This window comes from Glycine soja, chromosome 16, assembly GCF_004193775.1.
Source record: "Glycine soja cultivar W05 chromosome 16, ASM419377v2, whole genome shotgun sequence".
Lineage (NCBI taxonomy): Eukaryota > Viridiplantae > Streptophyta > Magnoliopsida > Fabales > Fabaceae > Glycine > Glycine soja.
In genome coordinates this window covers 5,495,012-5,519,568 of record NC_041017.1, presented here as the reverse complement: position 1 = coordinate 5,519,568, position 24,557 = coordinate 5,495,012, and the positions used below count along the sequence as shown (strand labels likewise).

Sequence of the window (24,557 nt, the reverse complement as noted above, 5' to 3'; positions counted from 1 at the left end):
TAATTTTCTACAAGAATAACCAAGTAATTTCACACAGCTTAATATTCAAAACTTGTAATTAAATTCTAATAACCTCATACCAATTCTTTATTTTGCTTCACTTTTCCTTCTCATCAATCAATCTTTATATGCCTTTAATGAATACAGTAACCATTAAATTTGGTGTGACATAATAAAACTCACTAACAGTGAATCATGGATCAAAGAAAGAAGAGCAAAACTATATTAACCATCAGAGGTTTTGTGTAATTATACAAATACTCTTTATTTTTTTAACCATTAGTATAACATATAAGAGAGTGTCAATGTTTTCAAACATATAAGGGGTTCGATTTTCAATCACATAAAGGAAGGTTAATGTAAGAATAAAAAAAAGTGATGTTATGTGTAATTTGAAAAAAACTCAGATTCCAGTTAATTTGTTCAAGAAAGAATATATCATTGTACATGCATTTATAGCAATGGCTCGTGCTTTTGTTAAGTTTCTACAGGTCAAAATAGGACCATATCATTTTTTCTTGTTTGCATTGGTTTATATAATCTAATAGCAATATTGGAAACAGTCAATGTTTTAGTACTATTCAAAAAGAGCTTAGCTTATAGTGTAAAATACAACAAATAAAAATTTTCGGTCATAAAACTTACATAATAGTGTTTTCTACTCCGAGAAATTTTCTAAGCTAGAATTGTACAGGTAATTCTTTTCTTTCCAGAACCAATATTTCTATGAAATAATAATCCAACTCACCAAAATTCTACTTACAGGTTGACTAATATAACACAGTGAATACATACACGTTTGCAGCAGCCGTAGATAGATGCATAATAAATGCTACTTCCGCCTGAAACCATTTGAACATCTGCCACCACGCACTAACTGTTCCATAAAGTAAATAAAAAGTTGTGAGAAATGAAATTGCTACCAAGTAACCAAAAATGGACATTATGTGGAGATATAATATAAGTCGGGGTTATGGCTCGTCATTTGCTAAAACCAACGTTACTGGTGTACTTATTATTCCCTAAACCGAGTAGGAAGGTGGAAACTGTAAGAGTAGTTATATTTACATCTGTTGTCTCTTCCATTCTATTTTCATTTTTCACCCTATTTTCTTCTTATTCCTTTCTACTTTTTCCATCACATTACTTAGAGCATCTATCACATTCTCTCTTTATCTTTTCTTTTCTTCCTATATTTCTCTTCCATCCAAAATGGGTGGACGTTCATATTTTTAAAAATGTAATAATACTACTGCTGAAAGGAATGTGGACTTCGTTTTTTGTCATTATATGTAATCCATTTTCATATACTATTTGAAATATCTACAAATTACATGTATTACATCCCATCACCTATACAGTTATACAAATAGACTTCATATATTAATAGACTTTTTAGTCTTCCACTTATCATCCAAATTTGAATTTGGTCTCCCTATTTTTTTTTTTTTTTTTTTGCGAATTTATTCCTCTTACTATTTTAATTGTACAATTTTTGTCCATCCATTAACTCGACATTCAATATCTAACAGAAATGCTAAGTGCAATAAAAATTATCATGTGAGCATGGATGTGCTGATGAGAGTGTAACATAGAGTCATGTCAACATTTGCATTAAATATTAGATGTCAAATTAATAGATTAACCAAAATTGAACAAATTAAAATAGTTGTGGGACTAAATTTGAGAAAAAAATAGGGAGACCAAATTTGAATGTCAACAATAGTAATAAGACAAAAATTGTAATTAAGTCTAATAATTATTGTTGGCCATATTACTCTCATAGATGAAGTTTAGAAAAGTAAAGCAGAAATTGTAGTTTTAAGAAATTAACCTTGAAGAACCTTGAGCTGCTGTGCACTTTCAACAAATTCCATGCATGCACTGCTAGACATTTCGTTCTAAGATTTGATCTGAATTCCTCGTTTCAAAAGAGATTTATAAGCTGGAGTTCTTGACCATTCATCAATTTCGCTAGCACGTAGAACAGGCAGAGGATGTGACAGTTGCCTTGTTTGTGCATTCCTTAATCAGCAGCAGAAGTTTAGCTTATGAATGAAAAAAATAAAAATCACAACACAGCACAACTTGCCCTAAACAGGACGCTACAAACCTTATATACCACCCAATTGGGCTGGAAGCAGCTTTTTCATAAGAGCGAGCTTGCTCCAGGAATGCATCCACATTTAGTTGATCAGCCATAGATGGACATCCCCCAGCTAATTTCATGAGGACAGAGATGACAACCTCTTGTGGGGTTGGGGAATAAATTTTTAATAATTCAATATTTCAATCAATGTACAATAATCAATCTACAGATAGATTATAACTTCTGACATCAGCATAGTAGCATACCTTAGGGTCTTGAGCAACAAGAAGAGCTGCACGATCACAAGTCAACTCAGCTGCTCGAAGCCAGCGGAACAGCTGCTCTTCCAAAGTCTGAGCTATCATACCGCCAATACCTACAACAAATGGCACTAGTTATGAATAACTCGGTTGAAAAAAGTATGAAAAAACTCCTTGTTCTCATCAATATTAAAACAAGAGCCACAACCGATAGAGTAAAATATATATCCACCGTCAAAATAAGCTACACTTTCAAAGGTGAAAGAAAATTGTTCAAAAATTTTGCATTATCAGTAAGTCGTCAAGGTTGTTATACTTAACTAGTGGTAAGAGTGACATGGATTCCGGTTCAATCCATAGGAATCAGACAAAAAATGTTTCTCCAACTTTGATCATCCAACATAGTTAACTACTTTACCATAATGTATAACATATCCATGTGTGGGTATTAATACATTATTGCAAACTTAAAAACAAAAATGCTCCATATCACCTACCAGGTACAGAATAGGCTCCAAGGGTTAGAATATTTGCATATGTAAGCCACACACCATGATCACATTTTAGGTGACCCAGCTCATGAGCCAAAACAGCCTGTTAAAGTGAACTGATTACAAGTTAATAACATTTTGGAATCAGAACAATGGATAAGACAGAAAAATATGGATTGACTAATAAATTGATCAGGAATTTTGAAATAGAATAACTCAAGAACCTATATATCATTTAATCTACATCCAACATCATTCACCTCAAAATCTATCTTCCAAAATCTTATTGCTTGTGGAATATGGACTGCGCTGAATTTTGGGGTGGAGGAGGGAACTTCGTGGATGCTAAACTAGTTAAGAAATTGGGTTGAAAATTAAAAAGACATAACAAAGAAACAAATAAGAACCTGCAACTCTGCTTTTGTCAGGAGCTCCACAAGGCTAGTATGAATGACAACGAAAGGTCGTTTACCACTTATAGCTAATGTATATGCATTTGGCACAGGACTTTGACGAACATATAGATCAGGGGCATCTACATTTAATATTTCGGCAGCTTCGACCATTAGGTGGTAAAGATCAGGAAGCTGACAAAACAAGAAGAAAAGTATATTTACTTATTTGAGGTAACATTAGATGGCAACAACTCAACAGGAAACGTAAATGCATTATTTGTTGATCCATGTTGCATAAAATAAAAACATGCCATGCTATCATTATTGAATTGCAGACAGGAAAATTCACTAACTGCATGTAATTTTAAAAGCAATTATGTCGCACAGCTCAACTGAGTGGAAATAAAAAATGTGAAGCGCAGATACTTCACAGCTCTCGTATATTTAATCACAACCAACATGGCTAAGTTGGACAAGTTAATTTACTGTCCTATCAAGAATAGTTGCACAGATGCACATGCACATTCATATATACAGGTACAAAAGCAATGGAATGCACTCTGATTCTTCATTTTTGAGGAATAAAATATAAGAAAGTGGAATTCACACAGATAATTATAGAGCTTTGCCAACATGCATTGCTTTTTATAATGCATATGCATTTACTTATTTAAACTTGCTCAAATATGTAAATGGATTCACAACAGTACATGACTGTATTTTCATCCTTTTGCATGTAGTAACAGTGGATTACAACAAAACCCTGCATTTCCACAAAATGGCAAGGACTATTCAAAACAGAAAAAACTATCTATTATATTGCATATCTGCCTATAATGCCCATTGCCAGGAACTTGTTGAAGTATATTTTATTTTACTTAGTCTAAAGGATACCTGATTTTTAGAAACAAGGACGGATGTCCCAATGTTTTCAAGGAGCATAACCTGCTCAGATACAGTTCCTGAAATTCATTTAAAGGGAACAATGTCATACAGCAACCTTGCCAGTTCACAGTGTAAGATTATTCAAACATATCATTGAACGTAAGGAAATTGAGTAACAAAAGCTATATATCCAAAACAAGGACATACTACAATGGCAACTATTTTCCCACTAGGATACGAAAGAATGCATTTAAGCAGTGAAAATTCATAATTAGTATAGTGGTGGAGTTCTGTGCCTCATAAATGCAGTTGAGCATCATTGATCATCACATCAAAGCAGACAAATTCACTATTTATATGGAAAACAATAACTACACCATAACCATGCAAACAATATTATGAACAGATGAGGAGTCCTAGCTATTAAAGATATAATAAAACCATTCATGAGCTACTTTCTCTAAGTCTAGATTACTGATTGTTATTTGTTGATTGTTCTGTTATTCTGCAAAACATATAAAGTAGGGGCTAGCTATGTGGGCAAATATACAGAGTGACTTTTTTCTATCAACTTAAATAAATTCAGATACTTGTATAAACTATGTGAAGTGTGTGTACAATCTGGGCCACACAGAAAAAGTTATAGTGAGATTAAGTGTTGTCCCATGACTTGCATGAAAATATTTGAGGGGTATGAATAGGAGAGATTCTTTTTTTGAATATGAGAGGTTCTTGTCTACCTGAGTTTGGCCGATATGTTGGAATGGAATCCAATACAACACACTACACAGGGTTCTTTTCCATGTTTGGTACATTTTGAAAAACAGAATACAACAAAATATGGAGTTAAAAAAATGGCACATCTTGGTTCCACTAAATGGTTGAAATTTAGGAGAACAGAACAAAACCTTTCTAATTCATTTGGTTTCATCCTATTCTGTGTGCATACCAAATACTACCCAAGAATACCTACCTCAATTGTACTAAGCCAATAAACTATTGACACTTTATTAATGCACCAATGAACATAACATTTATCAATTAATGAAGAGTCAATACTTTAGGATGAAACTACTTCCTTATGTGCTTTTGGTGTTATTCTCCTACGGAATTGTGGTTTCACTTTGGTAATCTACACAGTAAAGATTTGCATTATAAGTCAGCATAGATTATGACTCCAATTTTGATTGGAGAATTACATTGAAAGCACTTATGTAAGGCCCTGTTTGACTAAACTTCTCAATAAACACTCATACGGGGAGAAAATAAGGGGGTAAAAAGATTTAATCTTCAACCATAAGTTAAAATTAGCTTATGCGTATTACCTAGAAGAGCTTTTCCCAGTTCGTTCAATCCCGGAATTGCTCTCAGTAGCAGCGTATTCTGGAACATTAAAATGAAAACCATAGCACCAATAATTAGCACTTCCCACGAGACAATAAGCATGAAAGAGAAACACAACTTACGCAAAAAAAAAATTATCAACAAATGTTAATTGTTAGATTTTATTACCAGGGGATCCACCCCGCGACCTTTCTCTTCATTCTTAATCGCCCAACCAACCTTATATCTCCACTACTTACGCAATTTATACTACTCATAGGAGAAGATAGCGATGATGAGAGAGTTTTACAAAAGTGGTTAGGTGCATAAGTTAATTTTAACTCATGGCAAAAGCTCAATTCATTTTTTTTCTCTATCTTATAAGTGTATATAGAGAAATCGATCCAAAACGGCAAGAAGAAAGGTGAAATTGGGCGCACCTGTTGATCAAGAGGGTGGCGAAAGTCGTCGGCGTCGAGGTCGCGGAAGACGACGGCAGAACCAGCTCTGCAAACGGGGAATATTCCCATTTTGCGGTTCTTCCGAACCTTTCCGAAGGCGATCGCCGGAGCGCCACCGAGCCTGAACCCGTCGGAAGCTAAGAAAAGGAGGGTGGGTTTGTGGAAGTGGCAGAAAGTGGAGAAGGGCGTGGAAGCCATTGAATTGAAGAGTGAAGAGACGCGGGTTTAGGTTGGGACTTGTGCACAGGGTGAGTTTTGTTTTGTGGTATTTGTATCATAGAAGATATTTGGGGGTGGGTTCGTGTAAGAGTGTTGTTGTTGTTAACGTAAGGGTAGTTGTGACCACAGTTGTGCTTATGGTACCTGTTTCGCGCCACTTCGTTTTCTGTTGACTTCGTTAAGTTAACCAATGGGTGCATGCTTGTCTTTTTAGTTCTTTAAATAATAAAAAATTTAATTTTAATATCCAAAAAAAGTTAGTTCTTAATAAATCCGTTGAAATAAAACTCACAATAAAAAAAATTCATATTTTGTTGTTGTCAGTGCCTCAAATTATCTTACCTATATTATTTTTTCTTTCTCTAGATGTGAGATAACACATTAGATATTTGTCAAATACTTTTCTTTTATTATCTTTATTTCTCTTTAAAAGACTCAATCTTTTAAATTTTGTTCTTTTATATAATACCAAACTCATATTATTTCATATATTAATTATTTTTTAAAAAAAATAATTTTAATTAAATAAGAGAGAAATTATATTAAGTTATTAACATACATTTAGAAGACATTAATTACAATAATATATTATTTTGGAAGTGTATATAAATTTATAATAAATTTATTGTTATTAATTAAATTAACTATTATTATTAATTTTGATGAATTGGATAATTAGATCTTATAAATTATATTTAAAAATATTTATTTATTACAAATTTTAACAATAATTTAATCTTTATATTTACGAATATTTATTTATTATAAAATTTTAATTATATAAAATAAACATGTATTGGATTAGGATTTTACTTAGTTTATCGATGCATGCCTAATTAACTTTCTTGATTCTTCCTCCTCAAGGCATTCTCGCATTTGCGCTCGTTAACAGCTTCCCAATTAAATTCTGGTTGGACTTTGATTCCCACGTGGTTAATGCTTTGGTTAGGTGTTACTCTGTGTAGGGAAACTGCGTCGGTGCCCGTCGCGTGTTTGATGAAATGCCTGAGAAAAGTTCGAGTCTTTGGACCACTATGGTTTGTGGGTACGCTCAGAATTTCTGCTCCAACGAGGCTTTGGATCTGTTTGAGGATATGGTTGGGGAGGGCTTTGAGCCCAGTGGCTCCACCTTGGCGTCGGTGTTGTCCGCATGTGCCCGGTCGGGTTGTCTCGAGCTCGGGGAAAGGATTCATGAGTTTATGATGGTGAAAGGGGTTGGACTTGGAGATGGAGTGATTCTCGGGACCGCGTTGGTTTACTTGTATGCGAAGAATGGGGCGATTGCGATGGCGCGAAGGTTGTTCGATGAAATGTCGGAGAGGAATGTTGTTACTTGGAATGCTATGATTTGTGGGTTGGGTGCTTATGGGTACGTGGATGATGTGCTTGATTTGAGGGAGTGGGTTGTTGTTCCCAATGGTGTCACCTTTGTTGGAGTTTTGTCGGCTTGTTGTCATGCTGGCTTGATTGATGTTGGTTGTGAGATTTTTCGGTCGATGAAGTCGGTGTATGGAATTGAGCTGAAGATTCAGCATTATGGGTGCTTGGTTGATCTTCATGGGCGAGGGGGTAGGTTGCTAGAAGCGGTGGAGCTGGTGAAAGAAATGCTGTGGAAAGCTGACATGGTTGTTTTGGGAGCTTTTGTTGGCAGCTAGCACGAATAGTGGGAATACTGAGGTTGCTGAAAGAGTGGTGAAGGAAATTCTTGCTCTGGAACCTCAGAATAATGTTGTTCTTTCTGCTTTCTCTAATATGCAGAGGCTGGACACTGGCAGGAAGTTTTGAGAATTAGGAAGACAATGAAAGAAGGAAACTCAAGAAGCCTCCAGGGTGGAGCCTTGTTGCCACTTAGAGTTTCTCTTAGAAAATATTTATTTTATAATTTAAAATTTAAAGTTAATCAGATTTTTTTTTAGAAAACAACATGTTTTTTTTTTTTTGAATTGGTTTCCCGTAAAAGTATCCCACTATCTTTTTTAATTCCTACATTTTAGGAATTTCCCTTTTTACTTGAGTTTGTTTCTTTTGCTGCATGTTGCACTTTTAGTGGGCAATACTAGTACATCTCTTTTCCTATAAATATTCAGCTTCCTGGTCTCAAATAGACACAAGAAACAGTACATTAGCCTTCATTGGTTCAGGGATCTTTCACTGCACACATTTGATCCAACAGGTTGACCTATCTTAAGAGAAGAGTGCATTAATTTTAAGTACCATTACACTGGAGCGTTTTCTCTCTAAAGATAATGCATTGCGTGTTTCAAAATAGGCTATTCTAAACTCATTTTTTGAACTTTAATTTTACTCTTTGTTTGCTTTATTGTTTGTTGTTAACTGCTTGTTCTTATTAAATAAGATTGTTGTCTCCTAATATATTCTCTATGTCATATTTCTTCTTTTGCTGTTATATTCTTTCCTAACAGTTTCTATCATGTCTTGTGTGTAACATCCCATTTTTTTTCGTATATAAAATTTTAGAGAATAATGATGTTTTATAATTACATAAATAAAAAAAATAGTTATAATAAAATAATGGTTTGAGAGAAAATAAGAAAGGTATTTTATTATTCATTTGATGAAGAATAAAATAGAGTTTCTTTTTTTATAAAATAATAAAAATAAATAAATAAAGTAAATAATAGGTCGTGAATACCCCTAGTTATAAATAGCGACATGCTAGGTCAGTTTTCAGACAGACTTCTCAGCCTCTTCTGCCTACCAATTTCGTTTTTTCTGTCTTCCTCTCCCAAAATCCTCTCTTTTTCCCGCAGACCATCAAACCTGTCTCAGAAAAATGACGATCTCAGACTCATTCACCATTGGATTGTCGTGAAATTTAATTAGCATGTTCGCAATCCATTTCCGAGCATTCTCACCGTTGGGAATTTCGATATCACGTCTGATCTAAGAGAAATATCTCTCGCATTGTAGCATTTTTCTTTCCCGCAGAAACCCAGAGTTGTCTTGGTAAAACTACGATCCCTGTTTCGTTAACCGTTGGATTGTTGTATAATTTGGATATGTTGTTCAAAATTCAGTTGCGCACGCTTTGACCGTTGGGATTTGCGAGATAATGTTCGTGGAGGGAGAAAAAGGAATCGCATGAAGATAGTCCAAATGGAGGCTTTAATCCTTTCTCCGTTTCTCTGACGTTTGGGAACTCTATCGGAGCAGTCGGAGGAAAAACTGGAGGAATCTTAGGGAACCGTTAGAGATGACGCTATCGCTGTGGGAAGACACGTGAGTCCGCTTTAGAGATAAGGGATGAGTTTATCGCAACTGGGGGTTAGAATGAACATGTGTAGGGATCCTTAGAGAACTAAATTTGGGTTTATTTTGAGATGTTTATTGAATTATAACTTTTTCTTTATGATTATAAATACAATATTATTGTGTTCTATGTACCAATTGATGTCTTGATGAGAATTGATTGATAAACTTGAGTGCTCTTGATGTCTTTGTGTTTAACCCATGATTTTGATTAATTGATTTTGATACAATTGTGAGAAACTATTTCAGAGGTTTTACACCCCATGTTGTGATAAAGTCTTTTGTATAAATTGTTATGTTTAGGTTATGAAATGATGATTCAAACTGTGCGTATGTGATAAATGGAACATGTGACGGATGATGAAATACATGTGTATTGAGATGAGATATATGTATTGAGTTGTGAACTATGAATTGCAATCACACAATTGTAAGACCCTTTAAGGGCGACGAGTATTGTGATGGGATCCACTGTGGGAACCCGACGAGTTAAAATAATTTTGAAAACAATTGAGTAAATGTATGTATTGCATAGTTCATAAGTAAAGTGTACATGATCCATGAGGTGTGATAACATACTATTTTGATATTATACCATTGTGATTGAGATCGAGTGTATGTGATAAATTGTGTATGTGATTGAGATATTGTGTGCATTGAGTATGAACTATGAATTGTATAATCACACGACTATAAGTTCCTTTAAGGGCGACGAGTTAATGTTAAGTCCATTTTTGGGCGACGAGTTAATGTTAAGTCCCTTTAAGGACAACGAGTTAATGTTAAGTCCCTTTAAGGGCGACGAGTTAATGTTAAGTCCATTTTAGGACGACGAGTTAAAACTATTTTTTTAGAACAATTGAGGAGTCGTGTGTTTTGTACAGTTCATAGATAGAGTTTGTGTGCTAAAATATTTTCTGGGTTAGACCTGAATCAGGAGTGAGAGGCCCTGATGGACTCTTCGGAGTGTAGGCCTTGAGGTCACACGGTTTGAGTGCTCCTTTAAGCCTGTGTTGATCCCATATGGTTGGAGCATTCTCGTAAAACACTGTGACCCTGACTGGTCTCCCTATGATATTACCTAGTGAGAGTGACTTGACTTACTATTGTGTGGTTTGTCTTGTCATGTACTCCTAGGCGCCCGACGAGGTTTTTCACTGACATGGTACCACATTGCATATAGGCTTGAGTCTTAGCATAACTGTTGCATACGCTTGCTAATTGTTTATTATGAAATTGATGTGTTATTATGTCTTGATCGAAGTGTGTGATTCCTGTGTATTGTGATTGATGATTGAAAGATGTGATTGATGGATGAAAAGTGTGATTGATGAATGACAAAGTGATGAAATAATGTGAGATATGCTAAGTAAATTGTATTTGGCTACTATATGTTGTGTTATTTCTCTCTAGTAGTTAGAAATGTGATAACTCATTCCCGGTTTGCTGTTTGTGTTTGGATCCTGTGATGATCTTGAACTTTATGTTCGGGGGAGCAGATGAATAGGTGGATGACTATGAAGAACCTCATGCTAGAGGACACGGAAACACCACGCTCTGATAGGATGTGACATTAGGATATAGGTTCTATATTAATTGTATGAAACTTAGATGGCCTTCTTTGAGCCAAAGTGAATTTATTATTTATTTAGAAAAATTTTATGATGATGTTAGAAAAGTGAATGTGAGCCTTTTACCCATTTGAAAGGCTTGTATTTAAAAATGTTTTAAAAATACTTTTAATTAATATTTAAATTTTTATTTCTTTATTAATATATATGTGAGGGGTAGAGGGTGTCACATTGTGTGTAGCAAATACTGGTCATTTTGGAACATATTTGATTCTTTCATTATTAACAAAAGGTGAGGAAGTGAGTTATACTGATGTACACTTCTTGATCACCTGATGTCATTTTGAAAATAGTTATGGTGCTAAATGAAGAAGTGTTGCTACAGAGCTGTAACAATATCACAAAATGACATGTTATCACATCCTAGTTGCAAGAACATGAGTATACTACACTAGGTTCAAAGGATACCATTTATTTTTGCTCAGAACTACTTGAGCAAGAGCAGTACAAAAGTCAAATATCCTAGTGTGTTTGGTGTTGAAGCCCTTTATATTAGCTGAGAAACTTTCAAAGTTTTTACTTCTATCCAATCCCCGGTATTGGCTGGAACTCATGGACCGAAGAGAGAATTCTATGAAGCTTTCTTTCATAATGCTTGGTATTTCTGAAGTAGATATATACAGGTATAGCCTTTCATCATACTGACTTGCTGAGACAAGACAAGGCACTACCAAAGTCTTGTCATTTATAGTAAATGCCAAAGCTCAATGCACAAGTTATGTTCTTACTTGTGTAGTTGTGTGCTTTCTTTGGGTGATCAAATATTGTTCATCTGTCAGGGTCATTGAAACATGGAAGAGCTACATTCAACACTTGATTAGATGAGATGGAAATGGATGTTGGCTTGTTAACACTGATTTAGAGAACTAGGCAGAAGAGCTTGGCACACACTTTCCCATTGTATTGAAACCTAATTGTACAATTGTGATACTTTTGGAGACCCAATTGACCTAATTGGTAGGAATCTAAAATTGTTCATTTTTTATACCGGTGAGACCTAATTAGTTAAAAGACTAAAATCAAAAACACCAAAAGTACAATTAAGCTAAAATCTTTATATTTATTGTGTACAAAAATAGAAATTTTCAAAGAATTTAATTGTAATGTTGTGATACTACAAAGTCGTCTTGTATGGTCATACAATTAAAAATTATTATATTTTTAAAATATTTACTCTAAAAATCATACTACTATCAAAATAAAACTCTATTGTATGATACTTTAAAAAAATTACTAAATTATTTGTTTAATTCCTATAGTTAAAAAGATTTTTTATTATATGATATTTTTTAATTTTTAGTGTCTATATTATTTTTAATTATCGTCATAGGAACTAAAAAAATCAAAATAATGTGGCTGGATTAAAAATAGTTGAATATGATATTCATAAAAAGTAAAAAATTAAACTTTTAAAAAAATAATAGGATAAATAGTCACTTTTGTCCATCAATATATAATTTGCTGACAAATGCGTTCCTGAAAGTTAAAAATACAAAATTTAGTTATGTGACTGTTATCGTTTATAAAATAACTGGAGGGACAAATTTATTACTGAAATGATTGTTAACGTGGATTGTTAGAATATGGACATATTTATCTTAATATTTTTTTTTTTCATTTTTTCAATCTTACAAATATGTTCTTGAAAAATAAAAATATAAAATTTAATCCTTAAAGATATTAAAAAGTACCATAAATATATATATATATATACGACTTTTGTTAATATGAGAAAAAAAAACAAGAACAAGAGAAACGAAACAAGGCGGGTCTAATTTGCAAATACAATATCCGTCGTTTAAGGCGAAAAGGAAAAAAAGTTGCCAGTGAGGAACGCGAAGACGCAAAATAGGGCATAGGCGACAGTGCGTTTGGCTACCCTCAGCAATCGACCTCATCTTCTCTCTCTCTAACCATCGTATCTGCAACTTCAACTAACTTTTATGTGAGCACCCACAATTTCTTTCACGCCTTCACCTGCAGTACCTTCTTCCTTCAAATCAAAACAATTTAAAAAAACCCTTCTTTTTTTCGAATTAAAATAAAATGTTACGATCCTCGTAAGCTTTCAGCATGACACGTAATTGGGTTTGTTTGTTTGATTGTTTTGTGAAACATAAGGAAGCCGAAGGCGTCAGTGAATCGACCCCCCACACCAGATGTGGCCGAAAATGCCCCTGAAAGGGAACCCACGCTTCAAGAGCTCATCAACATCAAGGTTTCATCTTTTCTTCTTTTTCTTCTTTTTTTTCAGTTTTGAGTTACTTCTTTGTTGGAGTGGTTATGGGTCTTGAAAGGTAAAGTTTTTTACGTTCCTTTTTTGTTTTAATCGGCAAATGTTAATTGTTAGTTTATTTAGTTTTTTTCTTAGCAGAAACGATCGATCGAACCCGTGACCTTTTTCTTCTTCCATTTTTTATTAACCATGCAACCAACCTTATATCTCTGTGTTGTTGATGTTGTTGTTCAGTTGATCGAGACCGGAGAGAAGGAGCGTCTCATGGAGCTGTTGAGGGAAAGGCTTGTTGATTGCGGTTGGAAGGATGAAATGAAAACTCTCTGCAGGTAATTTTTTATTTTTATTTTTCTCATCGTTATTCATTAATCTAGAAAGGATTTGCGAGGAGCTTTTGGGGTTCTAGTTTTATTTACTATTTAAGAGAAATGTTATTCATCAATTCTTTTTTTATCGGCAAATGTTTGTTGCTTGATGTTAGTTTTTTTTGTTTGTGGGAGAATTCGAACACATAAATTCTCCCTCCTTCCTTTCTCCCTTTACCACTACGTCAAATTTTTAACCCCTGAAAGAAAGAAAAAATGTGATTTTCAATAAATATCAACTAATAGTATATTAAAGAATGTGTTGCTAACATTTATCTTCTTATCAATTCAAGAGAAATGCTAATAACTCTCTTTCCGACACGATTATGTGAATTTTATCTTCCTCTGGGACGGTGTCATTCTCAAATAGTAGAAATGTAGAATTTTAGAAAGAAAGTGTTGGGAAGTGTATTGCTATTACTCTCTCTGTTCACTAAGTGTTTTCTAGCAGAGGGGAAAACAGAAAGACTCAAATTTGAAATTAAATATTCATTGTCATCTATTTCTACACTCCAGATTTCCCATTCAGAGCACTAGCACAAGCGTCTCTTAATTTTCTAAGTAGAAACTTCTACTTATGGGAGTAACGAGCCCAACACGTTCTCATATATAGATACCCTTCAAAATGTTTTTCGCATAGTATGAATAGACAAAGACATGAAAGGTTCGGATACTCTAGGCATCCAACAGTATTATCGCTTTTGGTTAAAATATTTAATAACTAAACTGACTTCTTTCCAATTATAAATGAAAGTTTCATTAGCACTGTGGTTATGTCCTCTTCCAAACAAGTTCAAGTTGTTTTATCATGTTTGTACTGGCTCAACAAAGATGTATCATGCTCCAATTTCTCTTTACTTGGATAGACATTGATGCAAAGTTGTTTCTATACAAGCTGTATTGTTTGGCAGAAGGGAATAATGAATTATTTTTGCTTGGTTTGGTGCCTGCTTTTTGTATGTAGTGCCTAGGATCATTGGTATATGCTTTAGTTGGCACTTAATACCTAGGACTGTGTGACTGCACACAAAATGATTCTGTGGTAATATCAGATATTCTCCCTCGCTGTACATCCTTTCAATTGTTGTTTCTTCCTTTTTACTGCAGAGCCGTTGTGAAGAAGAAAGGGAGGAATAATGTTACTGTTGATGAACTTATACATGTAATCACTCCAAAGGGACGAGGTAGTTAATTAATTGTTTCATAATTTGATTTACTTTTCTTTTCTGCATATAAGAAGTTACTGAGCCTTTGGCATCATGCAATCTGTGTAACCAACTTCACTTTGTGGGATAAGACCTTTTGATGTTGTGCATATAGAAAATTTGAATTTACATGGTTGAAGCACCACATTAGGTCAAATGTAAGGAAATCTTCGGAAACTATTGAGAAATGTTATAAGTAGCCCTTATTGAGCATTGTATTATGTGTTTGAATATTAGAAAGTGAACGATTATACCACGGTGTGTGAGTTTTCCTTTGCACAATAATGTCCAACTGACAACAGAGAGAACTTGTCAAACCTTTTTCTTGCAGCCTCGATTCCTGATTCCGTAAAGGCCGAGTTGTTGCAGAGGATTCAAACGTTTCTTGTGTCTGCTGCACTTTAAGATATCTGCATGGCTTGGTCAGTGTTAACCTCACCGTATGTTGTAAAGATTCTGAGTGGAACTAGTAAGAACTGCACACATTTGTACTGGGTTTTGTTTGGGAGGGATATGACTATGTCTTGTAAAACCATAATTATTTCACTCCTTTCAATATAAATTTGAGAAATATTTTTTTATGCAAAGTTGTTAATATGTAACAGCCTCATTCCTTGCATTTATTTTGGGTGTTTATATAAACTGCATCTTGTTACACACACAAGCATGTTCGTTTACTTGCTGCAACTGTGTTTTGAAATATCCTCATATCACATCTGACATAACCTGACGGTTTAACGTAGTGGTTAGGCACCCTGCATTCACACATGAGGATGATCTATTTAGTGGGGAATCCCATGTTTGATCCCCGTCATGTGTGAAAACCCTTCGGGCCAACGACAGTCATAATACCATGAGCAAGATTAGTCTCTGGTCCAATGAATTGGGAGATATCTATGCCAGGACCCAAAAAAATACCACATCTGACATTAATTTTTTTTCTGATGCAAGCATATGGAAGGTACTTAATAATAATTCCTTTATTGGAAGATTTCATGTTTTTGTTTTCAAACAACTTGACTATGAAGCTAGTAAGGCCTACTTAGAAGCTAGTCGTCCAATGCTGAAACCTTGACTATGTTCATGGTATTGTTCAACTTGAGTAGATATCCATTTCAGGCCAAGTAATTCCTTGACTTACACCTATAATAGTAATTCCACACAACTTAAAACTTTTACTAACTTGAACATCAAAGTATATGCAGGTGCCACCATCTCAATTGCTAGATCCTTTTTAGCATCCAACCAACTTTCCCCTCCCACAACCCCACGATGGTGTACCTGACATGTCATAGAAGTTAATGATAACCCCTCACATTGGACCAACTGAAATGTACCCTCCCCTGGGCCCAAGATTAAACAGGGATCAAGGTTACAACTTCACTTCGATATTTTTGAATCTTGATCCTTTTGAAGTTTGATGTTGGCATCTTAAGGTACAGCAATGAAAGGGGAAGGAGTGTGAGAGGATTGGTGCTATAACAACATTAATCTCTTTGTTGTGAGAAGAGCCAAAAGTTTTCCCACCAAATCTATAATCATGTGATGCATCATTACCGATATGCATACTATATGGCTATTTCATTTTTAAGTTTGATTGTTTTATCTTTTGAAGTATATTTTTCAAGGGTGGCAAAAGTAGCGGTCAGCCTGCTTTCAACCCACCTTAAGCTGGGTAGGGTGGATTGACCTACTAGAGGAAGCAAATTGAGCAACATAACTCACTTTATTTAGAGCTAGGTTGGTGAGTGTTGATCGAGAATTTTCCATTTTCTCAGCCACATTAGTCACAATCATCTTCTCGGCAATATACGTCAACATTTGAGCAAAATAGCTTGATAATGTTAAATGTCTTTCCTTGTTCCAGAAAAATAATTGTAGACGAAACTGCATCCACTCGTGCCCTAAAAGCATATTGAAATTGGCTTGAGATGAAATGGCCATGAAAATAATCAGTCGTCGATGACTTTCAATTGTAACATCCAATGCAACTACGCCATGAGTATTTGACGAATTTCCGCTAAAATTGGATACCATAATGTTGTGTGGCAATAGATCCTCAACCTTTTTCTTGAAATGTTTCAACTTTGTTACAGGTAAAATATTGATGCAAGCACCACCTTCAACTAGAATTTCCCCTTCAACCATTACAGTAATCATTAATGGCTTTATATGACACTTCATTTCGTCAATAGGTGGATAGAACACTGCGACATTGTATCTCAAGTGTAATACAAGAAACCTGAGTGACCTAAACTACAGTGTTCAGTCAAAGGATCATCATAATAATCTTTCCTCATACTGTCTTTGACTTTTTGACAAGCTTGATTTTGCTTAGCAAATCATGTCTGTAGAATCAAAATGACATCACAAATAGCTTCTAATGAATCTTCGAAATCGAAATCGAATTCTAAATAATCTCTAATTATCTTATCTTCGCCTTCATTTGCAGTCCGAGGAGATGGATCAACATGATAATTAAATTAACTTGATTTCTCATACCCAAGTCCTACTTGACCTTATCCACATTCATTTAATCTACTTATTCAACTAATATTGCATTCAACCAAACTATTCTTATCCTCATTCGGCTAAAATTAACCAAATTATACCATTAAGCTAATACAAAACATAGTCAAATTGATCCAGTTAACATTAAAATTAGGCAAATTCCATATTAGCTGACAACAATTCTATGAAATTCTTAACATCTTAATTTCATCACTTGTAACATAATTTGGGTGTTAACAAATTCTATGAAATGATTACAACGCAAAGAAAAATTGTATAATGAAATAAAATTTATTCTATGTTTGGATACTTTTTTCAATTGTATACAAATATAAAGATTCTAAATTTAAGTGTAACATTTATAAAACAGAGAATTTTGTACAAGTTTTATAAATAGAAGAAATTTTGTGAAAAAGATAAAATAGAAAGAAAGATAGGGTAATTATTATTAAAATAATAATTGAACCATAATCAAATCAATATTAGTAAACTAATAATTTTTAAACAACACAATAATATTAAAGTAACATAATATCATAACTTTATAAAATTAAAAACTAAAACTAAAATCATGTTTTATAAGGTTTTTTCGTTTAAAATACTCACAAAAGTTCAAATGAAATGCATAGTACTTAATTAAGCTTAAGTATCAATAATACACATCAATTCATCAACAATAGCAAGTTTATATTTAGAAAGAAAGAAAACAAAAAAAAGAAAAGATAATGACATATTTTAAATTTATTTTTTATTTTCTTTTAAAAAAATTAAGGTAACTTTGTATTAAATATTTTCATTGCCGCTGTGAACTAACCTATTGCCATTTTCTGACTAACTATACCAATTTTGACCCATTTTCCCATTCAAGTAGTTTTTCTCCATCCAGACACTTTACCGAATCACCAGTCCAACGGACCGGTTCCAACAGATCCAATTTTCAAAACACCGATACCCTCTTCAAAATCTCTCTTTCAAAGTTCTAATGATTATTTTTTTATAGATTTGAAAACAAAAACTAGTTTATATTTATTTAGCACCATAAAAAATTACTTAACAAAAGCCTAATTTATAACTTGGCTTTAGTCAAATTTTAATTTTTTCCAAATTTCTGATTTCTTTGATGAAAAGATAAAAATATGCATGAAAAACTTTAAAAAGTAATTATTTAAAAAAATGTTTTTTTATGAAGAAAAAAAACCGGCAATAAACTGCCCATAAAATAAAAAAGATCACTTCAACCAACTCAACAGAGTTTAGTAATACATGAAGCTTTTGACTTCAATTTTTTTCTTGGTTCAACAGATTCATGTTTTAGCAGTACAAACAGTAGTCTCTTTGATTGCATACCAAGTCTGTACTTTTACTTAATCATACAAAGGTATTAAATGTTCATGCAAATGCTACAAAGCACCTTTAAGGGGATAGATACCACAACCATTTTTATTCACCAACAAAGGGTCTCTCACTCTCAACACGCTCCCTTTACTTCCCCAAGAAGATGATGATCCACTTTCCAAGCTTACGCTTCACGGAAAATCTGCCAAAACCACACAGCTGGCACACCAAAACCTACTACCTATTTTGCACATTCATTCCTTGTGCGATTCTTGCTTATGCTGCTGAACCAGCTTGTTCACATAGGTCCAACAGATCCAGAGTCTGCAATATATCCAATAACAATAACAAATTCCACTCCATCAAAGACAGAAACCAACGGTGACAAATCAATGTCATGAAATGATTCTTTTTAGTTTAAAAAAATAGCAACATTCCTTCATACCTCTGGAACTGACAGCTCAAGACGAAACTTTGGCCCATCATAATGATGCAATACTGGCCTGAAAGAATCTTCTTCCAATGCCTTGCAGAGCTTCCTGACACGGATTCTTACCTACAAGGAAGAGAAGGAACAAAAATATTGTTTTATTCATTGATTTACAGATAAGCTCATACATGGTCTCCCACCATTTCAAAATATTCTATATTCTACTACCTGAGCTGGAAACCTTGATTCGCCTTTGCATTTTTTATCCTCCCAGGCAGTTGGATCTATGTTAGAGCCACCAAAACTTGCTGCCTGCAATTTCAAGGTAAGCAAATAATCAACTAAATTTTTTCAATTTTAGCCATTATATTTGAAAAGTGGTTAAAAATAATAATACTAAAGGATGCAAGAAACTATCTACATTTTTTCAAATATAGAAGATTATTCCCGGTCTCTAATCAGACAGACATACCCAAGGGAGAAACCAAAAACAATGAGACCAAATTAGAACACAAAGTCATTTTCATCCTATGCATTGGGTAACCCCATCACTAGCTATGCCACAACAGCTGAATACAATTTTTTTATCATTTAACCCCTCTAACATCAGCTTTTTTCTATCGATTAGATTATAATATCTAAAAATAATCTAATCAAAACATGCTCTAAATGTATGAGTAACAATGACAGAAGAATGTTCATCATTTCTGAAAATGGAGACAATATGTCCATGTCTATAACATGTGTTTAACACAGACTCTAGCTATTGGGCAACACAAATAGGTTACTTAACTGTTCTTGGGGGCAATGTCTCTCCTTGAGAAATTATAATTAGACTCACTTTTTACCAATATCATTTAAACTGGGGAGACAATTTCAATATTTCATAGCCCTAAAATAAGGTACATCCTGCAGAGTCTGAAGCACAAGATAATTAACTGTGGTTGGAAAACTAGAATAGCTTACCTCAAAAATACCATGCAGCTGATGAGTAGTATAGTTATAAAGAAATAATGGTAACCCAGGTGTTATAGCCCTAACAGAATCTCGATACCTTGGAGGCAAACCTATCAAAAAACATTGAAAGAGTCAGTCATCATGAAGTATTTGATTAATAACATTCAAGATAGAAAAATAGATGTCATTTAATAACTAATAAGCACACACCAAATAGCTGACGTTTCAAGTCTTCCTGCATTGTGTCATTGTTACAGACAAAGATGTATCCTCCAAGCACCTCATTGCGCGGGAGTGTCTCCGCAGCAGGCAAGGTCTTAAACCTTTTGTCGGTTGCATTTGTGTTGTTGCTTTCATTGTTGGTGTTGTTGTTGATCTCTTTGTTATGAAGAATATTACCATTGTACTTGTTACTGATCACATTACTCACCAAGTTTGCATTGTTTTTCTGATACACTGCATTCATACCATAAACACCATTTCGAAGCGAGCTTTTGCTCACATTCTCAGTAAATTTAGAGTCCAGGTTCAACATGCTTAAGTTAAGAGAATCAAATTTGTTCTCTTCCTGGAACCCAAATTTATCCCTTGACCTTGTTTCAATGGGGCCCTTTGAAAGATCAAGGTTGTTCACACGCTCCCCCTTCAATCTTGTCTGTTCCGCCAATTTCGAAGCAACCATTAACCATTTGTGATCCTCCGATGCTTTTGAGTGTCCACGGAGTTCATCGCCCAATTGCCAGAAGCTCTGCATGTTCTCCATCTTTTGAAACCCTAACAAGTTATCATAAACACAATATAGACCTTATTAAAGAAGTAAATCAACACAAAAATACAGCAAGAAACAGGGCATAGCAAACATGCAATTGGGGGAAAAGAAAATGCTTCAACAACAGCATAATTCCTACTTCAAGCAAGCAATAATTCCCACTTCAAATTTTAATTTAAATTACATCAATTTCATACCATTTCTTAGTATTCTAGTATAGTGGGGCTTTGCTATCCCTTATAACCCCAAAAATAAAAAAGGAAAAAACATAATTCTAATTTCTAATCCTTCCATCACATAAAAAAGCAAACAAAAGAGCTCCCAAATCTAATTTATCCATTTTCAAGAACATGGATTTCCATTTTCCACATTTGACTTTCATGCAACTCCGCACAAAATCGAAGCTACCAAACTCATCGCAGCAAGACACTATCACAAATCTGAAATCAAATCACAAAAAGCAGCAACAAAAGTTCAAACTCAATAAAAAAAAACACAGAAATGGAACAAAAACAAAAACCTTCACTCACATCTCGCACAAACACCAGCACACACACTGAAAATTAAACATCACAAGCAAGATCACAAAACGAAATTGAAGATCCGAACCCAACATTCAAAGATAAAAATAAGAGCTTATCAAAATCAGCACAGTGAAGTAAGCACAACACAAGTTCAACGATGTAAAGTAAACAAAGACGAAGATTCGAAATCAGAAATTGATGACGGAAATTAAGACAGTGATTCAACGAATTTTTGCAGAGAAGAAGAAGAAGCCCTAGATTTGGGGATCCAAAGATGAGAGGAGAGAGAGAGAGTACCTCCTACGACTTCGCTGTGAAACTCGAAGACGCGAATGAAAGAGAGAGAACGAAAGAGGAAAGACCAAAAGAGTTTTTAATGAGGTTCATTTTTCGTGCTTTACGTAAATGTCCATTTAATGTTTGGTGGAATTACGGCACTGCCACTGTTGATTTTGACTATTTTAAGGGTAAATACATATTTTTTATCCTAAAAAGTGCTAGGTGAAAAAATGATTCATGGAAAAATTAAAAAATATAAAGGTGTGTTTGGATTGTAACTTTATTTTGTGAAAACTGTTTTTATTTTTAAAAGATTAAAATTTTGAAAACATATCTGGTTTAACATTTTGTTTTTTGCTTTTAAGAAATAAAAACAATGAAAATGCGTTTTCAAGAGAAAATTATTTTTAAATTTACTTAAAATTTTATTCTTTGTTGAACGTTTTCATTTTATCTAAGATGAGATTTCTGGTTTCAACTAAAAAACACTAAAAATGAGATTTTATTGCTTCAAATTTTTTGTTTGTTTGAAAAAATATTTTCAAAAATCCAATCAAACGCATTTTCATCACCATTTTCTATTTCCAGTAAAAATGAAAATAGAAAACAGTCAAATCAAACACCCTCTAAATTTAATCACTAAATATTTCATAAATTAAAACAAATTAGTTTTATTTATTAAATTTATGAAATTATTTTATAATTATATTATTATATTTAATGATCAATTTAATAATAAACTATATTTTAAAATTAATTTGATATTAAATTATAAAATTTATGATTAATTTATTATTAAATTATCTATAACATTAATTTATCATATTTTTTATACATTCAAATATTAAATTTAAGAGATGAATTACGAATTTGGCTATTTTTTTTAATTGTAACTTTTGTTTTCAGTCGGTTGCGATAAGGGTGTATTCATTGAATGTGGAGTGTACTATTGAGGTTTCACGTGGCCCTCGCGCGGTTAAATGTTGCCGGAGATGTCACGCCATAGATTGTGTTAGACCTACATAACGTGAGTGAGTGAGGAATGGTATGGATAAACTTCAACACATCTTTTTTTTAATGAAAATATAACGAGAAAAATAAATAAATAAATTAGATAAAATAAAAATATTTTTTCTTAAATATATATTTTTCATTCTTACATTTTAGTATTTTTTATTTTAATTTTTGTAAAATAAAAAGTTTTAATCCCTGCAAATTCCAAAATTATTTACCATTAATTTATGTTGTCAATTTTTGTTACAAAAATAGTGATATAATAAATAAAATATTAATGTTATCATATCATGATGTCACATTATTATTAAAATAAATATAATTTATAAGAATTAAAATAAAATATATATATTTATAGGAAAAAATATTTAAGCTTTAAATTAAATATTAAAATTCATACACAATTATACTTAGTATTATCAAGTTTTTGTAAATTTTTATCATTATTATTACCATCATTTACTATAAGTTAAATTAGTTATTTTTATCCTCTAATTTATTTTTTAGATTCAACTTGGTCCTTAAATTATTTTTTTTTTCAATTTAATCTTCTAATTTTTTAAATCAATTCAATTTGATTCTTAAGTCTAAATTGTAAAAAAAACATACTTTGTAGCGGCTCAAAGCCATCACTAAATAGATTTAAATCCTCACAAAATACATTTTTTTCAAAAAAAATAATCAATTTAAAAATTTAGAGATCAAATTGAATCATTTTAAAAAAATTAGAGGACCAATTAAATCCAAAAAAATTAAATGACCAAATTGAATCTAAATAATAAATTAGATATAAAAACTAATTTAACATTTATTATATAGTCATTCTGATCATTACCTCTATTATTATATCATTACCTTTATTATCATCATTGTCATCTCTTTATTATCATTGTTATCGCGTACATTATCGTTATCATTATCAAACAAACAATATATCATCATTAGATAACAAATGTTTTAAGAGAATGAAATGTTATAATGAAAGAATACCACAAATTGAGATTACCTCTAGGTGTATTTTCATCCTTGTATCAGTACTAGTCTCATAGGAAGTCTTTTGCTATCAAAATTACGTGTAACAGGAAGTTTCGTTTCAATAGGACGAGACCCTTAAAATGATTATATCGCAAGTCCTTGGAAGTGGCTGCTAAGGCTTGTTGTATCTTTCGATGTTTTGATATTTAGATTTTGTGCTCTTGCTAGTGCATTTGTGATCTCTTCTGAGTTTTTAAGTGTGATAGCCTTGTGTCATATAGAATTGGCTGTCACAATTTTGTTTTCTTTTCTCATGGTCTTTTTCCTACTAATTTTCATCTTTGTAACAAATGTGATTTTGAATTTTCAATATCTGAATTTTTTTGTTGGTCTGTGTTCATGCGAAGTACACCAAGAAGAGAGTAGTGAAGACTTTAGCTCAAAGCCAACATCAACGTCTTTTCAAAATTTTGTCTAATCATGAATTTGAAGTGAACCATACAACTCTTCTCTATTTTTACATGGTGTCATCGGAACACTGTGCGGATTCGTACATGTTAGACAGTGGTGATCCTCTGATCATGTGGCCACGTCCCTGGGATGCTATTTTTAACAGTACTTCTTCCCACATTGTTTCATCTTCTCGGTCATGGGATGAGTTGGGCATCGTTTCAACTGCTCGGTGTTATTGAAGGGATTTGCCCCTATATATGAGAGGACGAATTAATGTGGAATGCTGCAAATATTGTGCTTGTATAAATTGCCCAGGAATCATGTAAGAATGGTTCTGATATCGGCTGTTACACTTGACAATATGAGAGTATGGTTTGTCTTAGAGATCATGGAATTTCATAGTGAAGTTGGGCATAATCCAATTATGCGGATTTTCGTCCATGATTTTGGAATTTTACTGAATTTTGAAAATTTTGTCCA

At 33.2% G+C, this 24,557-nt stretch overlaps 4 protein-coding genes across 5 annotated transcripts; 1 reads left to right on the top strand and 3 right to left on the bottom strand.

Annotated features, from left to right (window-relative positions):
* Positions 1 to 553: 553 nt before the first annotated feature.
* LOC114388922 (protease HtpX homolog) lies at positions 554 to 6,214 on the bottom strand. 2 transcript variants are annotated; one of them, XM_028349463.1, is made up of 9 exons: positions 5,884 to 6,205; positions 5,446 to 5,503; positions 4,130 to 4,197; positions 3,248 to 3,427; positions 2,847 to 2,943; positions 2,356 to 2,465; positions 2,114 to 2,247; positions 1,835 to 2,025; positions 554 to 877 (listed from the first exon to the last, which is right to left on the bottom strand). In XM_028349463.1, exons 1-8 carry the CDS (start codon positions 6,100 to 6,102, stop codon positions 1,902 to 1,904), a joined length of 990 nt encoding a protein of 329 aa, XP_028205264.1. In that variant the 5' UTR covers positions 6,103 to 6,205; the 3' UTR covers positions 554 to 877; positions 1,835 to 1,901. The 2 variants fall into 2 exon arrangements, with proteins under 2 accessions (XP_028205264.1, XP_028205265.1); XM_028349464.1 differs by lacking the exon at positions 554 to 877 and having other exon boundaries at positions 1,958 to 2,025; positions 2,114 to 2,249; positions 5,884 to 6,214.
* A 721-nt stretch (positions 6,215 to 6,935) lies between these two features.
* On the bottom strand, positions 6,936 to 7,922 carry LOC114390443. Its single transcript, XM_028351184.1, has one exon. It carries the CDS (start codon positions 7,680 to 7,682, stop codon positions 6,960 to 6,962), a length of 723 nt encoding a protein of 240 aa, XP_028206985.1. The 5' UTR covers positions 7,683 to 7,922; the 3' UTR covers positions 6,936 to 6,959.
* A 4,846-nt stretch (positions 7,923 to 12,768) lies between these two features.
* LOC114389525 (transcription and mRNA export factor ENY2) lies at positions 12,769 to 15,440 on the top strand. Its single transcript, XM_028350212.1, has 5 exons — positions 12,769 to 12,969; positions 13,146 to 13,242; positions 13,495 to 13,589; positions 14,733 to 14,809; positions 15,162 to 15,440. Coding segments are annotated over exons 1-5 (345 nt in total). The 5' UTR covers positions 12,769 to 12,967; the 3' UTR covers positions 15,236 to 15,440.
* A 3,116-nt stretch (positions 15,441 to 18,556) lies between these two features.
* LOC114390687 (B2 protein) lies at positions 18,557 to 21,741 on the bottom strand. Its single transcript, XM_028351518.1, has 6 exons — positions 21,654 to 21,741; positions 20,274 to 20,837; positions 20,073 to 20,173; positions 19,335 to 19,418; positions 19,122 to 19,232; positions 18,557 to 19,000 (listed from the first exon to the last, which is right to left on the bottom strand). Exons 2-6 carry the CDS (start codon positions 20,824 to 20,826, stop codon positions 18,953 to 18,955), a joined length of 897 nt encoding a protein of 298 aa, XP_028207319.1. The 5' UTR covers positions 20,827 to 20,837; positions 21,654 to 21,741; the 3' UTR covers positions 18,557 to 18,952.
* Between the last annotated feature and the right edge of the window lie 2,816 nt (positions 21,742 to 24,557).